We start from the raw sequence: 23,734 nt of genomic DNA on the forward strand, positions 1-23,734 counted from the left end.
GCTACATACATAGATACACAGTTATATCAAGCCCTAAATTAATGCAGTTTTATAACACTACATAGATACACAGTTATATCACCCTGCAGATGAATGCAGTGTTATAATGCTACATAGACAGATACATATTTATATCACCCCCAGAATCTAGGTCCTAGATGAACGTAGTGTTATAACACTACATAGCTAGACACACAGTTATATCAACCCCTAGATAAATGCATTTATAACACTACATAGCTAGATACACAGTTATATCACCCACTAGATAAATGCAGTGTTATAACGCTACATAGATTGATACAGTTATATCACCCCCTAGATAAATGCAGTGTTATAATGCTACATAGATTGATAGTTATATCACCCCCTAGATAAATGCAGTGTTATAACGCTACATAGATTGATACAGTTATATCACCCCCTAGATGAATGCAGTGTTATATTGCTACATAGATTGATAGTTATATCACCCCCTAGATAAATGCAGTGTTATAACGCTACATAGATTGATACAGTTATATCACCCCCTAGATGAATGCAGTGTTATAATGCTACATAGACAGATACATATTTATATCACCCCCAGAATCTAGGTCCTAGATGAACGTAGTGTTATAACACTACATAGCTAGACACACAGTTATATCAACCCCTAGATAAATGCATTTATAACACTACATAGCTAGATACACAGTTATATCACCCACTAGATAAATGCAGTGTTATAATGCTACATAGATTGATACAGTTATATCACCCCCTAGATAAATGCAGTGTTATAATGCTACATAGATTGATAGTTATATCACCCCCTAGATAAATGCAGTGTTATAACGCTACATAGATTGATACAGTTATATCACCCCCTAGATGAATGCAGTGTTATATTGCTACATAGATTGATAGTTATATCACCCCCTAGATAAATGCAGTGTTATAACGCTACATAGATTGATACAGTTATATCACCCCCTAGATGAATGCAGTGTTATATTGCTATATAAATACACAGTTATATCAGCTCCTTCATGAATGCACTGTTATATCAGCTTCTAAATGTGTAGTTATAACGGGTTGGGTATGACTGGATAGCCGCCGGTTCAAATCCCCAGCAGAATCCCGATACATGAAGATCCCGGCAGGGGTGGTAAGTATGGTGTTATTTTGACCCCCCCAATGTCATTGTAGGGTTATACTGCCCCCTAGGTCAGTGTTTCCTGTAATGTATTTATTTCTATGTATTTTTAGGCTGGTAACATCGCTAATATCAGCAGCTCAATGGTGAATTTAGTCCTTATCCTCTTGATGAGTCAGGTCTACACCTCACTGGCAGAGAAGCTGACACGATGGGGTGAGTAGTACCCAGCTCTGAGACAATAGGATGAGTAGTACACATTTCACATTTCATTGGTAATTAGGCCACGCCCCCATTTTCGGGCGCGCGGCGAAGTAAGGGCGCCTTGTCAAGAGCCGGCACAGGGTGCTCATACCCCTGGAGCCGGCCCTGTCTCCATGACGCAGTAATGTATAGCGTACAGAGCAGTAAGTGTCACGGAAGCGCATATTCTGTGCATGGGGAGGTGGAGTCATCTTGCGATGTACCGTTCTGTATACAGGCAGAAATATGCTAATTTTGTGGGCACGTTGTAATTGAGCATTTTACGCCCATTATGCTACCACCTCCGCATCTGCGCCAGTGGGTTCTACGCTGTTTTCCAGCCCCGAGCAGGCAGCAGAAATACCAGACACACAAACGCTGCTGCGCACAGCACAGACCGCTGCCGGCTGTGGGCCTGATTCAGAGCAGTGCGCTTATGCACACAGTAGTCATTGTACGCTGCTGCCATGTGCATATAGGCTAATACTGCAGACGGCTCCAGGCAGCATCTCAGATCCGATGCCCGAGTACTAAGACACAGGATCGGCTCAACGAGCTTAATCAGAATGGCAGCCTCCTGGCCGCCTGTGAGGCCAGTTAATCTGCGTTGGTAGACGCAGACACTGGCCTCTGGACTCCCAGAAAACAGGGCAGACACGGCATGACAGATCCTGCGCATGCACCGATCATTACAAAATCGGAGTTGTACGTAAACCATCGGGTTTGTACACAGCGCTGAATCAGGCCCGATGTGCGGGATGACAGAATTAAAACAAGGAGAGTTCTGGGTTAATAAATGTGGCTGCATCGTCTGCTCTCGGCACGCGTCTGCTCACAGCTCACCGATCAGGGATGAAGGGTGGATGGGGCCCCATTACTCCTCGTTATGCCTCTGATCAAAGCAATAAGATTCCCCTGACATGCAACCCCCCAGAAACACATGACTCGTCAGCCATTAGCTCCTGATATCTGAAGGGACATTCATAGGCATTTCCCCCTAACCGCAGTGAGGCCCCTCAGGGGTATCCCATCCATTATCCAGCCTGGAAAGGACATCGGAAACCGATGGTTATAAACCATCGATGGACATACTTCTTCAATGCTGCTTCTGATGCCCATCCGATGGTTGACTGTTCTAATTTAGCTGCGAACACCCAGAAGTGATATTTGCAGTTCCATAACAGTGCTGCGCATGCGTGAAGCTCTGGATGGTTCTGCGCATATATACTGTATAAACATTGATGGTTATACCATCGTATGATTATGCTGCAATGGCTAGTGCCCATCACATTCCATACTTAAATGTCGGAAGTCCGGCAACCATTCGATGCTGGGCTTCCGATGTCCATCCCTAGCCTGAAAGATTGCGTATCTGTGGGCCTGATTCAGACCCGCTCGCAAGCGGGTCGATGGTGGCCCTTTGCGCATGCACACGACGGAGGCGGCTCCGTCATGCGCATGCGCGAAACCCGCATAGCGATGGCCAAGCCGTCGCTCCGGGTCTCATACCAAAGGGGGCGTGCTGTCGATGTTGAGTGACAGCACGCCCCCTTTGGTGGGCGGGCCGGGGGCATGGCTGCCCAGACGGAGGCATTCCCATGGGAACGCCTACCGTCTGGGGCCAGCCCCACTGTGGGAGTGCTTTTGGCTCTGTTAAAGCCAAAAGCACTCTTGGGCGTGCAGCAACGAGACCCTACCGCAAGGGTCTCGTCGCAAGCCCGATGGTCGCGATGGTCAAGACCATCGCGACCATCATCATGGCCGCTTGCATAAGCTGTGGGTGGTAACCCACAGCTATGCGAGAGCGGCCAAGAGGCCGCAACAATAAAAAAAAAAAAACGCCCTGATTCAGAGCGGGCGCTCTTTCAGAGCGTCCGGCTCTGAATCAGGCCCTGTGTACGCAGACACGCCCATAACACGGCCATAAGATGGAGTGGACCATCTCCGTGCCTCTGTTTAGCCACCTCCCAGGCACTGCCCAGCACTTTCCCAAGACTTTTCTGATACAGTGCGTCTCAATCTTAACAGCGCCTTTGTGCGTACTTTCTGTGTGAAGTATGCGCCGTACGCGTTATACGCTATAGCAAAAATTGGTGAACTCTGTGCATATCGGCAATGCCTGCAGCTCCCAAACTGGTCATTTAAAATGTCAGTGTTTGCTGCTGTATTATAGGGAGGAGCGGAATCCAGAAACCTCTCTCTGTAAGTCCAGGAGGAAAGTATCCCCTATGGTGCAGGTTCCACCAAATGACAGTCAGTCCAATGATATCAACTAAATTCAGATTTATTGGGGGTTCATAAAAGGTATATAAATGGTCCATGTGGCACATAATAGTACATAGACTCGACTCCAGCATGTAGAGGAATGGCATAAACCTGTTACGCATTTCGCCGGGGCCCTGACCATTTCCTTATGCTGGAATTTCTCTGTTAGCGGTAGCAGCAATCAGAGGGGCTGGATGCGTCTTCTGTGTGTTCAGACCACCAGTCATGCAAAAGGTTCCAGCAATGCAATGATGACTGTGTTAATGATCTACTAGCATTCCTGTTGAATCTGCCTCTTCTCACTCACCTGATCGGCACTTTGCCAGGGTTGCAGTGCATGCTAGGACTTGTAGTTCACCACGTGCAATTTGCCAACCTCTGCTGAATAGGGAATCGGCAAAACATGAAACATGATTCTATGTTATACATCACACGTGTGTGTGATATGTAACACCCAGCTGGAGAGAGCACTGTGACATTCCGGCATCACCGCGGAGATTGTATCGGTCAGTCCAGCTGGCTCAGTGTGACTGTGTAGTAAAGTAACCATGTCATGTGCTTGTGAAGTGCAGTGGGGATATTCATGACAATTGTAATGAGTGAAAGGATGATATCAAAATGACCCAGGAACCATAATAATGGAGATAAATTACAGGTGCATAATCAGGTGGAATATGGGACAGCATGGAGTTAGTTCCAGCCTTTGGGTGGCGCTACCTACTATTGCTGTGAATGAAGGGACAGACAGATAGGGGCAGTAATGAGGACAGATGGGAGCGTGAGGTTTGTTCTGTTACGTCACTGCAGACACTCAGGGAGCTCCAGGTTGTGGCTCCAGGTTTGCTTTTCACGTTCACACTGCTCTGCGATCTCAGCCTTTGCTAAGTGGTAAATGTCAATATAGAAGTAGACAAGTGCAGTGACTGGAAAGGGGCCGGCAGGTGACACAAATGGCGCACAGATGCTGGGCTAGTGACCTTGTGATTCCTCCTCACGTTAACCAACATGACAATTATAGAAATGACACAACCCACAAGTGTTTATAAATATTCCACAAATTGTCTTTAAAAAAATAAAATAAATACATACATATGTGACGCATGAAATGACTGCTTTGCAGAGGACGCCCTGAATCGCGTATTAGCTGCTGTTTTATCTTCTGTCCTCGTCTATTGTTGAGCTTAGATAGGACACAGGTTATATCTGTCTACTGGAAACAACATTACTAATAGATTGTGGGCCTGATTCAGAGCCGCAGGCTTTGCCGATATTAGCACAGTTGGGCGATGTTTTTTTAAGTACTGAGTCGCACTGGGCCTGCGTCCCGATTGTTACTGCACTGAGAGATAGAACGGATTCGGGCGCAGGGAATGTGGATGTACCTGGCAGGTAACAGGGGGGGGGGCTAGGCAGACGCGGTCACAGACGCTCACACAGGACGCCACACTCAGCCAGAGAAGCTGCACATGCGATAGGGCTGGTGCAAGTTTCGATGATGTGTCTACAGATGCACCGAGACAGATTTGAACCGCTGCAAGTGGGCGCTTCAGATTTAAAGAAATCGGCTGTAGCATTAGCATAAAGACTGCGGGAAAATGACGAGGCCGTGTCTGCGTGCGACCCAGAATCAGGACCTACAGTGCTTTGCAAAAGTATTCACCCCTTTGGCTTTTTACCTTTTTTGTTACATTACAACCTGTAATTTATTTATTTTGTTTCTATCTGAATTTTATGTGATGGATCTGCACAAAATAGTGTAATTTGGTGAAGTGAAATGAGAAAAATATATATAAAAAAGAATCTTTATAAATAAAATTCTGAAAATTGGCATGTGCATATGTCATCACCCCCTTTGCTATGAAGCCCCTCAAAAGTTCTGGTGCAACCAATTACCTTCATAAGTCACATAAGTCCCCCTGTGTGACATCTAAGTGTCACATGATCTGTCAGTATAAACACACCTTTTATGAAAGGCCCCAGAGGCTGCAACACCACTAAGCAAGAGGCATCACACCATGAAGACCAAGGAGCTCTCCAAACAAGTCAGGGACAAAGTTGTTGAGAAGTACAATTCTGGGTTTGGTTATAAAAAACTATCCAAATCTTTGATGATCCCCCGGAGCACCATCAAATCCATCATCATCAAATGGAAAGAACATGGTACCACAACAAACCTGCCAAGAGAGGGCCGTCCACCAAAACTCATAGACCGGGCAAGGAAGGAATTAATCAGAGAGGTAGCTCAGAGACCAAAGGTAACCCTGAAGGAGCTGCAGAGTTCCACCGCAGAGACTGGTGTATCTGTGCATGTGACCACAATAAGCCGTACACTCCATAGAGCTGGGCTTTATGGAAGAGTGGCCAGAAAAAAGCCATTACTTAGTGATAAAAATAAGAAGACACGATTTGAGTTTGCCAAAAGGCATGTGGGCGACTCTCCAAATGCCCTAGAATGCTAGTTCTGGATAGTCATGCAGGTAACTAGTATTGGATTGTTGGTTCTGGATAGACATGCAGGTACTAGTCCTAGAATGCTGGTTCTGGATAGCCATGCAGGTCACTAGTCCTAGAATGCTGGTTCTGGATAGCCATGAAGGTCACTAGTCCTAGAATTAACAGATATCTTGGCTTCCAAATATTGTTTCAGCAGCTTTCTATTTGTATAATCAGTGCATCTGACTAACAATTAAAGTTATTAGGGGTAACAAGCGCTTCTATAGACCTAAAAACACTAGTCCTAGAATTCTGGTTCTGGATAGTCATGCAAGTAACTAGTATTGGAATGTTGGTTCTGGATAGACATGCAGGTCACTAGTCCTAGAATGCTTGTCCTGGATAGCCATGCAGGTCACTAGTCTTAAAATGCTGGTTCTGGATAGCCATGCAGGTCATTAGTCCTAGAATTCTGGCTCTGGATAGCCATGCAGGTAACTAGTATTGGAATGCTGGTTCTGGATAGTCATGCAGGTAACAAGTATTGGAATGCTGGTTCTGGATAGTCATGCAGGTAACTAGTATTGGAGTGCTGGTTCTGTATAGCCATGCAGGTCACTAGTCCTAGAATGCTGGTTCTGGATAGTCATGCAGGTCACTAGTCCTAGAATGCTGGTTCTGGATAGCCATGCAGGTCACTAGTCCTAGAATGCTGGTTCTGGATAGCCACGCAGGTCACTAGTCCTAGAATGCTTGTTCTTTTATAGCCATGCAGGTCACCAGTACTAGAATGCTGATTCTGGATTGTCATGCAGGTAACTAGTATACGAATGCTGGTTCTGGACAGCCATGCAAGTCACTAGCCCTAGAATGCAGGTTCTGGTTAGCCATGCAGGTCACTAGTCCTAGAATGCTGGTTCTGGATAGCCATGCAGTTCACTAGTCCTAGAATGCTGGTTCTGGATAGCCATGCAGGTAACTTGTATTGGAATGCTGATTCTGGATAGCCATGCAGGTCACTAGTCCTAGAATGCTGGTTCTGGATAGCCATGCAGTTCACTAGTCCTAGAATGCTGGTTCTGGATAGTCATGCAGGTAACTTGTATTGGAATGCTGGTTCTGGATAGCCATGCAGGTCACTAGTCATAGAATGCTGATTCTGGATAGCCAGTCTGGAGACTAGTCTTGTAATGCTTGTCATGGATAGCCATGCAGGTCACTAGTCCTAGAATTCTGGCTCTGGATAGCCATGCAGGTAACTAGTATTGGAATGCTGGTTCTGGATAGTCATGCAGGTAACTAGTATTGGAATGCTGGTTCTGGATAGTCATGCAGGTAACTAGTATTGGAGTGCTGGTTCTGTATAGCCATGCAGGTCACTAGTCCTAGAATGCTGGTTCTGGATAGTCATGCAGGTCACTAGTCCTAGAATGCTGGTTCTGGATAGCCATGCAGGTCACTAGTCCTAGAATGCTGGTTCTGGATAGCCATGCAGGTCACTAGTCCTAGAATGCTGGTTTTGGATATCCAGGCTGGACACTAGTCTTGGAATGCTTGTCCTGGATAGCCATGCAGGTCACTTGTATTAAAATGCTGGTTCTGGATAGCCACGCAGGTCACTAGTCCTAGAATGCTTGTTCTTTTATAGCCATGCAGGTCACCAGTCCTAGAATGCTGGTTCTGGATAGTCATGCAGGTAACTAGTATAGGAATGCTGGTTCTGGATAGCCATGCAAGTCACTAGCCCTAGAATGCTGGTTCTGGATAGCCATGCAAGTCACTAGTCCTAGAATGCTGGTTCTGGATAGCCAAGCAGGTCACTAGTCCTAGAATGCTGGTTCTGGATAGCCATGTAGGTCACCAGTCCTAGAATGCTGCTTCTGGATAGCCATGCAGGTCACTAGTCCTAGAATGCTGGTTCTGGATAGTCCTGCAGGTAACTAGTATTGGAGTGCTGGTTCTGGATAGTCATGCAGGTCACTAGTCCTAGAATGCTGGTTCTGGATAGTCATGCAGGTCACTAGTCCTAGAATGCTGGTTCTGGATAGCCATGCAGGTCACTAGTCCTAGAATGCTGGTTCTGGATATCCAGGCTGGACACTAGTCTTGGAATTTTTTTCCTGGATAGCCATGCAGGTCACTTGTATTAAAATGCTGGTTCTGGATAGCCACGCAGGTCACTAGTCCTAGAATGCTTGTTCTTTTATAGCCATGCAGGTCACCAGTACTAGAATGCTGATTCTGGATTGTCATGCAGGTAACTAGTATACGAATGCTGGTTCTGGACAGCCATGCAAGTCACTAGCCCTAGAATGCAGGTTCTGGTTAGCCATGCAGGTCACTAGTCCTAGAATGCTGGTTCTGGATAGCCATGCAGTTCACTAGTCCTAGAATGCTGGTTCTGGATAGCCATGCAGGTAACTTGTATTGGAATGCTGATTCTGGATAGCCATGCAGGTCACTAGTCCTAGAATGCTGGTTCTGGATGGCATGCAGTTCACTAGTCCTAGAATGCTGGTTCTGGATAGTCATGCAGGTAACTTGTATTGGAATGCTGGTTCTGGATAGCCATGCAGGTCACTAGTCATAGAGTGCTGATTCTGGATAGCCAGTCTGGAGACTAGTCTTGGAATGCTTGTCATGGATAGCCATGCAGGTCACTAGTCCTAGAATTCTGTCTCTGGATAGCCATGCAGGTAACTAGTATTGGAATGCTGGTTCTGGATAGTCATGCAGGTAACTAGTATTGGAATGCTGGTTCTGGATAGTCATGCAGATAACTAGTATTGGAGTGCTGGTTCTGGATAGCCATGCAGTTCACTAATCCTAGAAAGCTGATTCTGGATAGCCATGCAGGTCACTAGTCCTAGAATGCTGGTTCTGGATAGCCATGCAGGTCACTAGTCCTAGAATGCTAGTTCTGGATATCCAGGCTGGACACTAGTCTTGGAATGCTTTTCCTGGATAGCCATGCAGGTCACTTGTATTAAAATGCTGGTTCTGGATAGCCACGCAGGTCACTAGTCCTAGAATGCTTGTTCTTTTATAGCAATGCAGGTCATCAGTACTAGAATGCTGGTTCTGGATAGTCATGCAGGTAACTAGTATAGGAATGCTGGTTCTGGATAGCCATGCAAGTCACTAGCCCTAGAATGCTGGTTCTGGTTAGCCATGCAGGTCACTAGTCCTAGAATGCTGGTTCTGGATAGCCATGCAGGTAACTTGTATTGGAATGTTGATTCTGGATAGCCATGCAGGTCACTAGTCCTAGAATGCTGGTTCTGGATAGCCATGCAGTTCACTAGTCCTACAATGCTGGTTCTGGATAGTCATGCAGGTAACTTGTATTGCAATGCTAGTTCTGGATAGCCATGCAGGTCACTAGTCATAGAATGCTGGTTCTGGATAGCCAGTCTGGAGACTAGTCTTGGAATGCTTGTCATGGATAGCCATGCAGGTCACTAGTCTTAAAATGCTGGTTCTGGATAGCCATGCAGTTCACTAATCCTAGAAAGCTGATTCTGGATAGCCATGCAGGTCACTAGTCCTAGAATGCTGGTTCTGGATAGCCATGTAGGTCACCAGTCCTAGAATGCTGCTTCTGGATAGCCATGCAGGTCACTAGTCCTAGAATGCTGGTTCTGGATAGTCCTGCAGGTAACTAGTATTGGAGTGCTGGTTCTGGATAGTCATGCAGGTCACTAGTCCTAGAATGCTGGTTCTGGATAGTCATGCAGGTCACTAGTCCTAGAATGCTGGTTCTGGATAGCCATGCAGGTCACTAGTCCTAGAATGCTGGTTCTGGATATCCAGGCTGGACACTAGTCTTGGAATTTTTTTCCTGGATAGCCATGCAGGTCACTTGTATTAAAATGCTGGTTCTGGATAGCCACGCAGGTCACTAGTCCTAGAATGCTTGTTCTTTTATAGCCATGCAGGTCACCAGTACTAGAATGCTGATTCTGGATTGTCATGCAGGTAACTAGTATACGAATGCTGGTTCTGGACAGCCATGCAAGTCACTAGCCCTAGAATGCAGGTTCTGGTTAGCCATGCAGGTCACTAGTCCTAGAATGCTGGTTCTGGATAGCCATGCAGTTCACTAGTCCTAGAATGCTGGTTCTGGATAGCCATGCAGGTAACTTGTATTGGAATGCTGATTCTGGATAGCCATGCAGGTCACTAGTCCTAGAATGCTGGTTCTGGATAGCCATGCAGTTCACTAGTCCTAGAATGCTGGTTCTGGATAGTCATGCAGGTAACTTGTATTGCAATGCTTGTTCTGGATAGCCATGCAGGTCACTAGTCATAGAATGCTGATTCTGGATAGCCAGTCTGGAGACTAGTCTTGGAATGCTTGTCATGGATAGCCATGCAGGTCACTAGTCCTAGAATTCTGTCTCTGGATAGCCATGCAGGTAACTAGTATTGGAATGCTGGTTCTGGATAGTCATGCAGGTAACTAGTATTGGAATGCTGGTTCTGGATAGTCATGCAGATAACTAGTATTGGAGTGCTGGTTCTGGATAGCCATGCAGTTCACTAATCCTAGAAAGCTGATTCTGGATAGCCATGCAGGTCACTAGTCCTAGAATGCTGGTTCTGGATAGCCATGCAGGTCACTAGTCCTAGAATGCTAGTTCTGGATATCCAGGCTGGACACTAGTCTTTGAATGCTTTTCCTGGATAGCCATGCAGGTCACTTGTATTAAAATGCTGGTTCTGGATAGCCACGCAGGTCACTAGTCCTAGAATGCTTGTTCTTTTATAGCAATGCAGGTCATCAGTACTAGAATGCTGGTTCTGGATAGTCATGCAGGTAACTAGTATAGGAATGCTGGTTCTGGATAGCCATGCAAGTCACTAGCCCTAGAATGCTGGTTCTGGTTAGCCATGCAGGTCACTAGTCCTAGAATGCTGGTTCTGGATAGCCATGCAGTTCACTAGTTCTAGAATGCTGGTTCTGGATAGCCATGCAGGTAACTTGTATTGGAATGTTGATTCTGGATAGCCATGCAGGTCACTAGTCCTAGAATGCTGGTTCTGGATAGCCATGCAGTTCACTAGTCCTACAATGCTGGTTCTGGATAGTCATGCAGGTAACTTGTATTGCAATGCTAGTTCTGGATAGCCATGCAGGTCACTAGTCATAGAATGCTGGTTCTGGATAGTCAGTCTGGAGACTAGTTTTGGAATGCTTGTCATGGATAGCCATGCAGGTCACTAGTCTTAAAATGCTGGTTCTGGATAGCCATGCAGTTCACTAATCCTAGAAAGCTGATTCTGGATAGCCATGCAGGTCACTAGTCCTAGAATGCTGGTTCTGATTAGCAATGCAGGTCACTAGTCTTAAAATGCTGGTTCTGGATAGCCATGCTGGTCACTAGTCCTAGAATGCTGGTCCTGGATAGTCATACAGGTCACCAGTCCCAGAATGCTGGTTCTGGATAGTCATGCAGATAACTAGTATTGCTATGCTGGTTCTGGATAGTCATGCAGGTAACTAGTATTGGAATGCTGGTTCTTGACAGACATGCAGGTCACTAGTCCTAGAATGCTTCTCCTGGATAGCCATGCAGGTCATTAGTCCTAGAATTCTTGCTCTGGATAGCCATGCAGGTAACTAGTATTGGAATGCTGGTTCTGGATAGTCATGCAGGTAACTAGTATTGGAATGCTGGTTCTGGATAGTCATGCAGGTAACTAGTATTGGAGTGCTGGTTCTGGATAGTCATGCAGATAACTAGTATTGGAGTGCTGGTTCTGGATAGCCATGCAGGTCACTAGTCCTAGAATGCTGGTTCTGGATAGCCATGCAGGTCACTAGTCCTAGAATGCTGGTTCTGGATATCCAGGCTGGACATTAGTCTTGGAATGCTTGTCCTGGATAGCCATGCAGATCACTTGTATTAAAATGCAGGTTCTGGATAGCCATGCAGGTCATTAGTCCTAGAATGCTTGTTCTTTTATAGCCATGCAGGTCACCAGTCCTAGAATGCTGTTTCTAGATAGTCATGCAGGTAACTAGTATAGGAATGCTGGTTCTGGATAGCCATGCAGGTCACTAGTCCTAGAATGCTGGTTCTGGATAGCCATGAAGGTCAGTAGTCCTAGAATGCTGGTTCTGGGTAGTCAGGCAGGTAACTTGTATTGGAATGCTGATTCTGGATAGCTATGCAGGTCACTAGTCCTAGAATGCTGGTTTTGGATAGTCATGCAGGTAACTTGTATTGGAATGCTGATTCTGGATAGCCATGCAGGTCACTAATCATAGAATGCTGGTTCTGGATAGCCAGGCTGGACACTAGTCTTGGAATGCTTGTCATGGATAGCCATGCAGGTCACTAGTCTTAAAATGCTGGTTCTGGATAGCCATGCAGTTCACTAGTCCTAGAAAACTGGTTCTGGATAGCCATGCAGGTCACTAGTCCTAGAATGCTGGTTCTGATTGGCAATGCAGGTCACTAGTCTTAAAATGCTGTTTCTGGATATCCATGCACTAGTCACTAGTCCTAGAATGCTGGTTCTGGATAGCTATGCAGGTCACCAGTCCTAGAATGCTGGTTCTGGATAGTCATGCAGGTAACTAGTATTGGAAGGCTAGTTCTGGATAGTAATGCAGGTAACTAGTATTAGAATGCTGGTTCTGGATAGCCATTAGAATGCTGGTTCTGGATAGCCATGCTGGTAAATAGTCCTAGAATGCTGGTTCTGGATAGTCATGCAGATCACTAGTCTTGGAATGCTGGTTCTGGATAGCCATGCAGATCACTAGTCTTGGAATGCTGGTTCTGGATAGCCATGCAGATCACTAGTCTTCGAATGCTGGTTCTGGATAGCCAAGCAGATCACTAGTCTTGGAATGCTGGGTCTGGATAGTAATGCAGGTCACTAGTCCTAGAATGGTGGTTCTGGATAGTCATGCAGGTAACTAGTATTGGAATGCTGGTTCTGGATAGCCATGCAGGTCACTAGTCCTAGAATGCTGGTTCTGGATAGCCATGAAGGTCAGTAGTCCTAGAATGCTGGTTCTGGGTAGTCAGGCAGGTAACTTGTATTGGAATGCTGATTCTGGATAGCTATGCAGGTCACTAGTCCTAGAATGCTGCTTTTGGATAGTCATGCAGGTAACTTGTATTGGAATGCTGATTCTGGATAGCCATGCAGGTCACTAATCATAGAATGCTGGTTCTGGATAGCCAGGCTGGACACTAGTCTTGGAATGCTTGTCATGGATAGCCATGCAGGTCACTAGTCTTAAAATGCTGGTTCTGGATAGCCATGCAGTTCACTAGTCCTAGAAAACTGGTTCTGGATAGCCATGCAGGTCACTAGTCCTAGAATGCTGGTTCTGATTGGCAATGCAGGTCACTAGTCTTAAAATGCTGTTTCTGGATATCCATGCACTAGTCACTAGTCCTAGAATGCTGGTTCTGGATAGCTATGCAGGTCACCAGTCCTAGAATGCTGGTTCTGGATAGTCATGCAGGTAACTAGTATTGGAAGGCTAGTTCTGGATAGTCATGCAGGTAACTAGTATTAGAATGCTGGTTCTGGATAGCCATGCTGGTAAATAGTCCTAGAATGCTGGTTCTGGATAGTCATGCAGATCACTAGTCTTGGAATGCTGGTTCTGGATAGCCATGCAGATCACTAGTCTTGGAATGCTGGTTCTGGATAGCCATGCAGATCACTAGTCTTCGAATGCTGGTTCTGGATAGCCAAGCAGATCACTAGTCTTGGAATGCTGGGTCTGGATAGTAATGCAGGTCACTAGTCCTAGAATGGTGGTTCTGGATAGTCATGCAGGTAACTAGTATTGGAATGCTGGTTCTGGATAGCCATGCAAGTCAGTGGTAAATGTGCAGTCTTGGAGGCACCTGAAGAAGACGTGATTGGGCCACTATTCACCATGTGTAATATTCACTTCTTTCATGTTACAGAAATGCATCGTACTCAGTCCTTACACGAAGACGCCTTCACCTTCAAGGTTTTCATCTTCCAGTTTGTGAATTTCTACTCATCTCCATTCTACGTGGCCTTCTTCAAAGGCAGGTGAGATGGATCATGTGTTTTGGTGGCATTGGCTTGTGCTCATTATGATTTGGATGATGTGACCCTATTTGTGAGTTAGTTTACAGAAACTGAGCAGATATTCCAGACGCTCATTAGAAAGTGCGCTCATAGACTTACGCAGCAATAGAGCATACCCAGTGAGGGGTGTTGGGCCTCTGGCCCAGTCTTTTGTAAATAAATATAGGTCATTGCTTCTAGCACTATACAATTATCAGTTCAGAATTAAATGCCAATCTCACATTATTTATAAATGACAGAAAGTAGCTGAGTGACATTTGGATGATCTCACAATGGATATAATATCTACCTCTGCCCTCCAGGTTTGTGGGATATCCCGGACAGTACGGCAAACTGATGGGCATGAGAAATGAGGATGTGAGTATTAGTGGAACATTTGTGGCACCTCTGAAAGAAACACTATCTCTATAGTTTCTCTTTTTCTCTTTCTGTCTAATGTATACAGTAAGAGATGAACATATAAACGATTCTTATTACAGGACTTTACCTAGTTTCTATGTCAGTGCTAGTACTGTAAGTATTTTTGTTTTAGATCACCATTCAGTACAGTTGCCTTTGTTTCTCTTCTGTTCTCCATAATCAATTTATTAGCACATGAGTTGTCCTATCAGTCATACTGAAGTGGGATAATCCTCTCACCAGCCAATTGCTTTGGGGAGCAGTTAGCGGTAGAACATACTGTATGTGTCACTTCACTGTGGGTGATAAAGGACCCCATGGGGGTGAATGGTATATATGTGGCAGATAGGACCACTAGAGTTTGCTCATAGTCTGCAGAAAGCGGCAGCGTAACATATAGTGGAATCTGGATGAATGGATTCTGGACCCCACTGTTCTCTATGCATAAATGTGAAGTTATTGGCTGCCGTGGTCATATTGCTTTATATTCAGCTATGGGCCTGATCAGAGATGGACGCTAAAGCGATCGCAGCTACGATTTTGCACGGAACGCAGCTGCGAAAATATGCTAATGCCTGCCAAAGTATAGCTGGCATAAAGACGCCCACTGCTGCTTTCTCATATGTGTACGAAGTCGCTTAACTGCGCAAATATCGGTAACATGGACGCACATGGAGCGGCCATCTTGCCCTTGTGCCAGGTCTGTCCTTGCGCAGACTTGGGCAGCTCTCCTGACACACAGAGGGATAATTTATGCACGCCCGTGTAACGGCGTTTAAACCGTCAGACACGCCTCCGTTTTTCTGACCACTCCTCGTTACCTCCCCCAAAGGCTGACAACTTGTCACTCACTTTGCGATGGATTCCTCTGTGCGTCCGTAATTGCAGTGCAATCGCTGCGCGTGTGCAGTGCGACTTATAAGCTTGAACGGTGGTAAATAATCGCTTGATTTGTGTGTGTATTCGCCATTGCGTCCATCTCTGATTCAGGCCCTATGTGTATTCCAGGGTATAAGTATCATGAATAGTGTATACCGGTGGCCTCCATCCTGTAGCTCGAGAGCTACCGGTAGCTCGGAGTCTTAATTTTGGTAGCTCACCTACCTGTAGTACTGCCGAGTAAACTAGGAGGAAGTGGCCTCTGGCGCGTGCTCCCCCGTGGGTGTCGACGCCATGGGTGAATCCACAGGGAGGCACGTCAGGTGATTGCGGCAGCCTCTACAGCAATCACCTGATGTGCTTCCCCGTGGTTCCACCCACGTCGTCTACACTATGGCGGAGCGAGTGACTCCTGCCCAGCCCTGCCGGAAAATCACACAGCAGCCCTGCCTATAAATCTTTTGCTCCTCTACTGCACGTACCTCCTTGGAGCCGGTAATTAGCAGTGAAATGTGCCTCTGCTTAAATGTTATTTACAAACTACAACGATATCACTGTAATAATTAAATGCATTGTTGTTTTCTATAAAACATTTTTTTTTTTTTAATTTTCCTTAAATGACCTTCAATTGCTCGGTTATTAGCCAGATTTTTTTTCCTACAATTGTAGTAGCTCTTCAGGAGGTTTCATTTTACTAAAGTAGCTCACACCTCAATTAGGGTTGGCAACCACTGCTGTATACTATGGTGGGCAGAATAAGTGAATTAAATGGTAACTAATTACTGATAATGACTTTTAGAAGCTGCTGATAGAAAACGAGGAGAACATGATGTTGATTATGTTATTTTGTACTATTACACTATTGATTTGTTATCTGTTATTGATCTATTATCTATCTAGACTACTTATCTATTATCTGTGTTACTGATCTATTATCTATACTATTCATCTATTATCTGTGTTACTGATCTATTATCTATCTATACTACTCATCTATTATCTGTCTTTCTGTTCTATTATCTATCTATACTACTCATCTATTATCTGTTATTGATCTATTATCTATCTATACTACTCATCTATTATCTGTGTTACTGATCTATTATCTATCTATACTACTCATCTATTATCTGTGTTACTGATCTATTATCTATACTACTCATCTATTATCTGTTATTGATCTATTATCTATCTATACTACTCATCTATTATCTGTTATTGATCTATTATCTATCTATACTACTCATCTATTATCTGTGTTACTGATCTATTATCTATACTACTCATCTATTATCTGTTATTGATCTATTATCTATCTATACTACTCATCTATTTATCTGTGTTATTGATCTATTATCTATCTATACTATTCATCTATTATCTGTGTTACTAATCTATTATCTATCTATACTACTCATCTATTATCAGTGTTACTGATCTATTATCTATCTATACTACTCATCTATTATCTGTGTTACTGATCTATTATCTATCTATACTACTCCTCTATTATCTGTGTTATTGATCTATTATCTATCTATACTACTCCTCTATTATCTGTGTTATTGATCTATTATCCATCTATACTACTCATCTATTATCTGTGTTACTGATCTATTATCTATCTATACTACTCATCTATTATCTGTTATTGATCTATTATCTATCTATACTACTCATCTATTATCTGTGTTACTGATCTATTATCTATACTACTCATCTATTATCTGTGTTACTGATCTATTATCTATCTATACTACTCCTCTATTATCTGTGTTATTGATCTATTATCTATCTATACTACTCATCTATTATCAGTGTTATTGATCTATTATCCATCTATACTACTCATCTATTATCTGTGTTACTGATCTATTATCTATCTATACTACTCATCTATTATCTGTTATTGATCTATTATCTATCTATACTACTCATCTATTATCTGTTAATGATCTATTATCTATCTATACTACTCATCTATTATCTGTGTTACTAATCTATTATCTATCTATACTACCCATCTATTATCTGTGTTACTCCTCTATTATCTATCTATACTACTCCTCTATTATCTGTGTTACTGTTCTATTATCTATCTATACTACTCATCTATTATCTGTTATTGATCTATTATCTATCTATACTACTCATCTATTTATCTGTGTTGCTGATCTATTATCTATCTATACTACTCATCTATTATCTGTCTTACTGTTCTATTATCTATCTATACTACTCATCTATTATCTGTTATTGATCTATTATCTATCTATACTACTCATCTATTTATCTGTGTTACTGATCTATTATCTATACTACTCATCTATTATCTGTGTTACTAATCTATTATCTATCTATACTACTCCTCTATTATCTGTGTTACTGATCTATTATCTATACTACTCATTTATTATCTGTGTTACTGATCTATTATCTATCTATACTACTCATCTATTATCTGTGTTACTGATCTATTATCTATCTATACTACTCATATATTATCTGTGTTGCTGATCTATTATCTATCGATACTACTTATCTATTATCTGTGTTACTGATCTATTATCTATCTATACTACTCATCTATTATCTGTGTTACTGATCTATTATCTATCTATACTACTCATCTATTATCTGTGTTACTGATCTATTATCTATCTATACTACTCATCTATTATCTGTGTTATTGATCTATTATCTATCTATACTACTCATCTATTATCAGTGTTATTGATCTATTATCCATCTATACTACTCATCTATTATCTGTGTTACTGATCTATTATCTATCTATACTACTCCTCTATTATCTGTGTTATTGATCTATTATCTATCTATACTACTCCTCTATTATCAGTGTTATTGATCTATTATCCATCTATACTACTCATCTATTATCTGTGTTACTGATCTATTATCTATCTATACTACTCATCTATTATCTGTTATTGATCTATTATCTATCTATACTACTCATCTATTATCTGTGTTACTGATCTATTATCTATACTACTCATCTATTATCTGTTATTGATCTATTATCTATCTATACTACTCATCTATTATCTGTTATTGATCTATTATCTATACTACTCATCTATTATCTGTGTTACTGATCTATTATCTATACTACTCATCTATTATCTGTTATTGATCTATTATCTATCTATACTACTCATCTATTATCTGTGTTATTGATCTATTATCTATCTATACTATTCATCTATTATCTGTGTTACTAATCTATTATCTATCTATACTACTCATCTATTATCAGTGTTACTGATCTATTATCTATCTATACTACTCATCTATTATCTGTGTTACTGATCTATTATCTATACTACTCATCTATTATCTGTGTTACTGATCTATTATCTATCTATACTACTCCTCTATTATCTGTGTTATTGATCTATTATCTATCTATACTACTCCTCTATTATCAGTGTTATTGATCTATTATCCATCTATACTACTCATCTATTATCTGTGTTACTGATCTATTATCTATCTATACTACTCATCTATTATCTGTTATTGATCTATTATCTATCTATACTACTCATCTATTATCTGTGTTACTGATCTATTATCTATACTACTCATCTATTATCTGTGTTACTGATCTATTATCTATCTATACTACTCCTCTATTATCTGTGTTATTGATCTATTATCTATCTATACTACTCCTCTATTATCAGTGTTATTGATCTATTATCCATCTATACTACTCATCTATTATCTGTGTTACTGATCTATTATCTATCTATACTACTCATCTATTATCTGTTATTGATCTATTATCTATCTATACTACTCATCTATTATCTGTTAATGATCTATTATCTATCTATACTACTCATCTATTATCTGTGTTACTCCTCTATTATCTATCTATACTACTCCTCTATTATCTGTGTTACTGTTCTATTATCTATCTATACTACTCATCTATTATCTGTTATTGATCTATTATCTATCTATACTACTCATCTATTTATCTGTGTTGCTGATCTATTATCTATCTATACTACTCATCTATTATCTGTCTTACTGTTCTATTATCTATCTATACTACTCATCTATTATCTGTTATTGATCTATTATCTATCTATACTACTCATCTATTTATCTGTGTTACTGATCTATTATCTATACTACTCATCTATTATCTGTGTTACTGATCTATTATCTATCTATACTACTCCTCTATTATCTGTTATTGATCTATTATCTATACTACTCATCTATTATCTGTGTTACTGATCTATTATCTATACTACTCATCTATTATCTGTTATTGATCTATTATCTATCTATACTACTCATCTATTATCTGTGTTATTGATCTATTATCTATCTATACTATTCATCTATTATCTGTGTTACTAATCTATTATCTATCTATACTACTCATCTATTATCAGTGTTACTGATCTATTATCTATCTATACTACTCATCTATTATCTGTGTTACTGATCTATTATCTATACTACTCATCTATTATCTGTGTTACTGATCTATTATCTATCTATACTACTCCTCTATTATCTGTGTTATTGATCTATTATCTATCTATACTACTCCTCTATTATCAGTGTTATTGATCTATTATCCATCTATACTACTCATCTATTATCTGTGTTACTGATCTATTATCTATCTATACTACTCATCTATTATCTGTTATTGATCTATTATCTATCTATACTACTCATCTATTATCTGTTATTGATCTATTATCTATACTACTCATCTATTATCTGTGTTACTGATCTATTATCTATCTATACTACTCATCTATTATCTGTGTTACTGATCTATTATCTATCTATACTACTCATATATTATCTGTGTTGCTGATCTATTATCTATCGATACTACTTATCTATTATCTGTGTTACTGATCTATTATCTATCTATACTACTCATCTATTATCTGTGTTATTGATCTATTATCTATCTATACTATTCATCTATTATCTGTGTTACTAATCTATTATCTATCTATACTACTCATCTATTATCAGTGTTATTGATCTATTATCCATCTATACTACTCATCTATTATCTGTGTTACTGATCTATTATCTATCTATACTACTCCTCTATTATCTGTGTTATTGATCTATTATCTATCTATACTACTCCTCTATTATCAGTGTTATTGATCTATTATCCATCTATACTACTCATCTATTATCTGTGTTACTGATCTATTATCTATCTATACTACTCATCTATTATCTGTTATTGATCTATTATCTATCTATACTACTCATCTATTATCTGTGTTACTGATCTATTATCTATACTACTCATCTATTATCTGTTAATGATCTATTATCTATCTATACTACTCATCTATTATCTGTGTTACTAATCTATTATCTATCTATACTACCCATCTATTATCTGTGTTACTCCTCTATTATCTATCTATACTACTCCTCTATTATCTGTGTTGCTGATCTATTATCTATCTATACTACTCATCTATTATCTGTCTTACTGTTCTATTATCTATCTATACTACTCATCTATTATCTGTTATTGATCTATTATCTATCTATACTACTCATCTATTATCTGTGTTACTGATCTATTATCTATACTACTCATCTATTATCTGTGTTACTGATCTATTATCTATCTATACTACTCATCTATTATCTGTGTTACTGATCTATTATCTATCTATACTACTCATCTATTATCTGTGTTACTGATCTATTATCTATCTATACTACTCATCTATTATCTGTGTTACTGATCTATTATCTATCTATACTACTCATCTATTATCTGTGTTACTGATCTATTATCCAGCTATACTACTCATCTATTATCTGTGTTACTGATCTATTATCTATCTATACTACTTATCTATTATCTGTGTTACTGATCTATTATCTATCTATACTACTCATCTATTATCTGTGTTACTGATCTATTATCTATCTATACTACTCATCTATTATCTATGTTATTGATCTATTATCTATCTATACTAATCTATTATCTGTGTTACTGATCTATTATCTATCTATACTACTCATCTATTATCTGTGTTACTGATCTATTATCTATACTACTCATCTATTATCTGTGTTACTGATCTATTATCTATCTATACTATTCATCTATTATCTGTGTTACTGATCTATTATCTATACTACTCATCTATTATCTGTGTTACTGATCTATTATCTATCTATACTACTCATCTATTATCTGTGTTACTGATCTATTATCTATCTATACTACTCCTCTATTATCTGTGTTACTGATCTATTATCTATCTATACTACTCATCTATTATCTGTGTTACTGATCTATTATCTATACTACTCATCTATTATCTGTGTTACTGATCTATTATCTATCTATACTACTCATATATTATCTGTGTTACTGATCTATTATCTATACTACTCATCTATTATCTGTGTTACTGATCTATTATCTATACTACTCATCTATTTATCTGTGTTACTGATCTATTATCTATCTATACTACTCATCTATTATCTGTGTTACTGATCTATTATCTATCTATACTACTTATGTATTATTTGTGTTACTGATCTATTATCTATACTACTCATCTATTATCTGTGTTACTGATCTATTATCTATACTACTCATCTATTATCTGTGTTACTGATCTATTATCTATACTACTCCTCTATTATCTGTGTTATTGATCTATTATCTATCTATACTATTCATCTATTATCTGTGTTACTGATCTATTATCTATACTACTCATCTATTATCTGTGTTACTGATCTATTATCTATACTACTCATCTATTATCTGTGTTACTGATCTATTATCTATCTATACTACTCATCTATTATCTGTGTTATTGATCTATTATCTATCTATACTACTCATCTATTTATCTGTGTTACTGATCTATTATCTATACTACTCATCTATTATCTGTGTTACTGATCTATTATCTATCTATACTACTCATCTATTATCTGTGTTACTGATCTATTATCTATCTATACTACTCATCTATTATCTGTGTTACTGATCTATTATCTATCTATACTACTCATCTATTATCTGTGTTACTGATCTATTATCTATACTACTCATCTATTATCTGTGTTACTGATCTATTATCTATACTACTCATCTATTTATCTGTGTTACTGATCTATTATCTATCTATACTACTCATCTATTATCTGTGTTACTGATCTATTATCTATCTATACTACTCATCTATTTATCTGTGTTACTGATCTATTATCTATCTATACTATTCATCTATTATCTGTGTTACTGATCTATTATCTATACTACTCATCTATTATCTGTGTTACTGATCTATTATCTATCTATACTACTCATCTATTATCTGTGTTACTGACCCTATTATCTATCTATACTACTCATCTATTATCTGTGTTACTGATCTATTATCTATCTATACTACTCATCTATTATCTGTTATTGATCTATTATCTATCTATACTACTCATCTATTATCTGTGTTACTGATCTATTATCTATCTATACTACTCCTCTATTATCTGTGTTACTGATCTATTATCTATCTATACTACTCATCTATTATCTGTGTTACTGATCTATTATCTATCTATACTACTCATCTATTATCTGTGTTACTGATCTATTATCTATCTATACTACTCCTCTATTATCTGTGTTACTGATCTATTATCTATCTATACTACTCATCTATTATCTGTGTTACTGATCTATTATCTATCTATACTACTCCTCTATTATCTGTGTTACTGATCTATTATCTATCTATACTACTCATCTATTATCTGTGTTACTGATCTATTATCTATCTATACTACTCATCTATTATCTGTGTTACTGATCTATTATCTATACTACTCCTCTATTATCTGTGTTACTGATCTATTATCTATACTACTCATCTATTATCTGTGTTACTGATCTATTATCTATCTATACTATTCATCTATTATCTGTGTTACTGATCTATTATCTATCTATACTAATCTATTATCTGTGTTACTGATCTATTATCTATACTACTCATCTATTATCTGTTATTGATCTATTATCTATCTATACTACTCATCTATTTATCTGTGTTATTGATCTATTATCTATCTATACTATTCATCTATTATCTGTGTTACTAATCTATTATCTATCTATACTACTCATCTATTATCAGTGTTACTGATCTATTATCTATCTATACTACTCATCTATTATCTGTGTTACTGATCTATTATCTATCTATACTA

General features: G+C 39.7%; 1 protein-coding gene across 4 annotated transcripts in view; it reads left to right on the plus strand.

The window, feature by feature from the left end:
• Positions 1 to 23,734, plus strand: part of LOC148443099 (anoctamin-7-like) — a 70,716-nt gene that overhangs the window by 26,010 nt on the left and 20,972 nt on the right. For all 4 annotated transcript variants that reach the window (XM_088463212.1, XM_088463209.1, XM_088463211.1 and 1 more), the window contains 3 exons: positions 1,252 to 1,354; positions 14,023 to 14,134; positions 14,476 to 14,530. In XM_088463212.1, coding sequence (XP_088319338.1) covers positions 1,252 to 1,354; positions 14,023 to 14,134; positions 14,476 to 14,530 — 270 coding nt within the window. The remainder of the gene's footprint in view (positions 1 to 1,251; positions 1,355 to 14,022; positions 14,135 to 14,475; positions 14,531 to 23,734) is intronic.

This window comes from Taudactylus pleione, unplaced genomic scaffold (genome assembly GCF_031769625.1).
Source record: "Taudactylus pleione unplaced genomic scaffold, aTauple2 ptg001334l, whole genome shotgun sequence".
NCBI classification, from domain to species: Eukaryota; Metazoa; Chordata; class Amphibia; order Anura; family Myobatrachidae; genus Taudactylus; species Taudactylus pleione.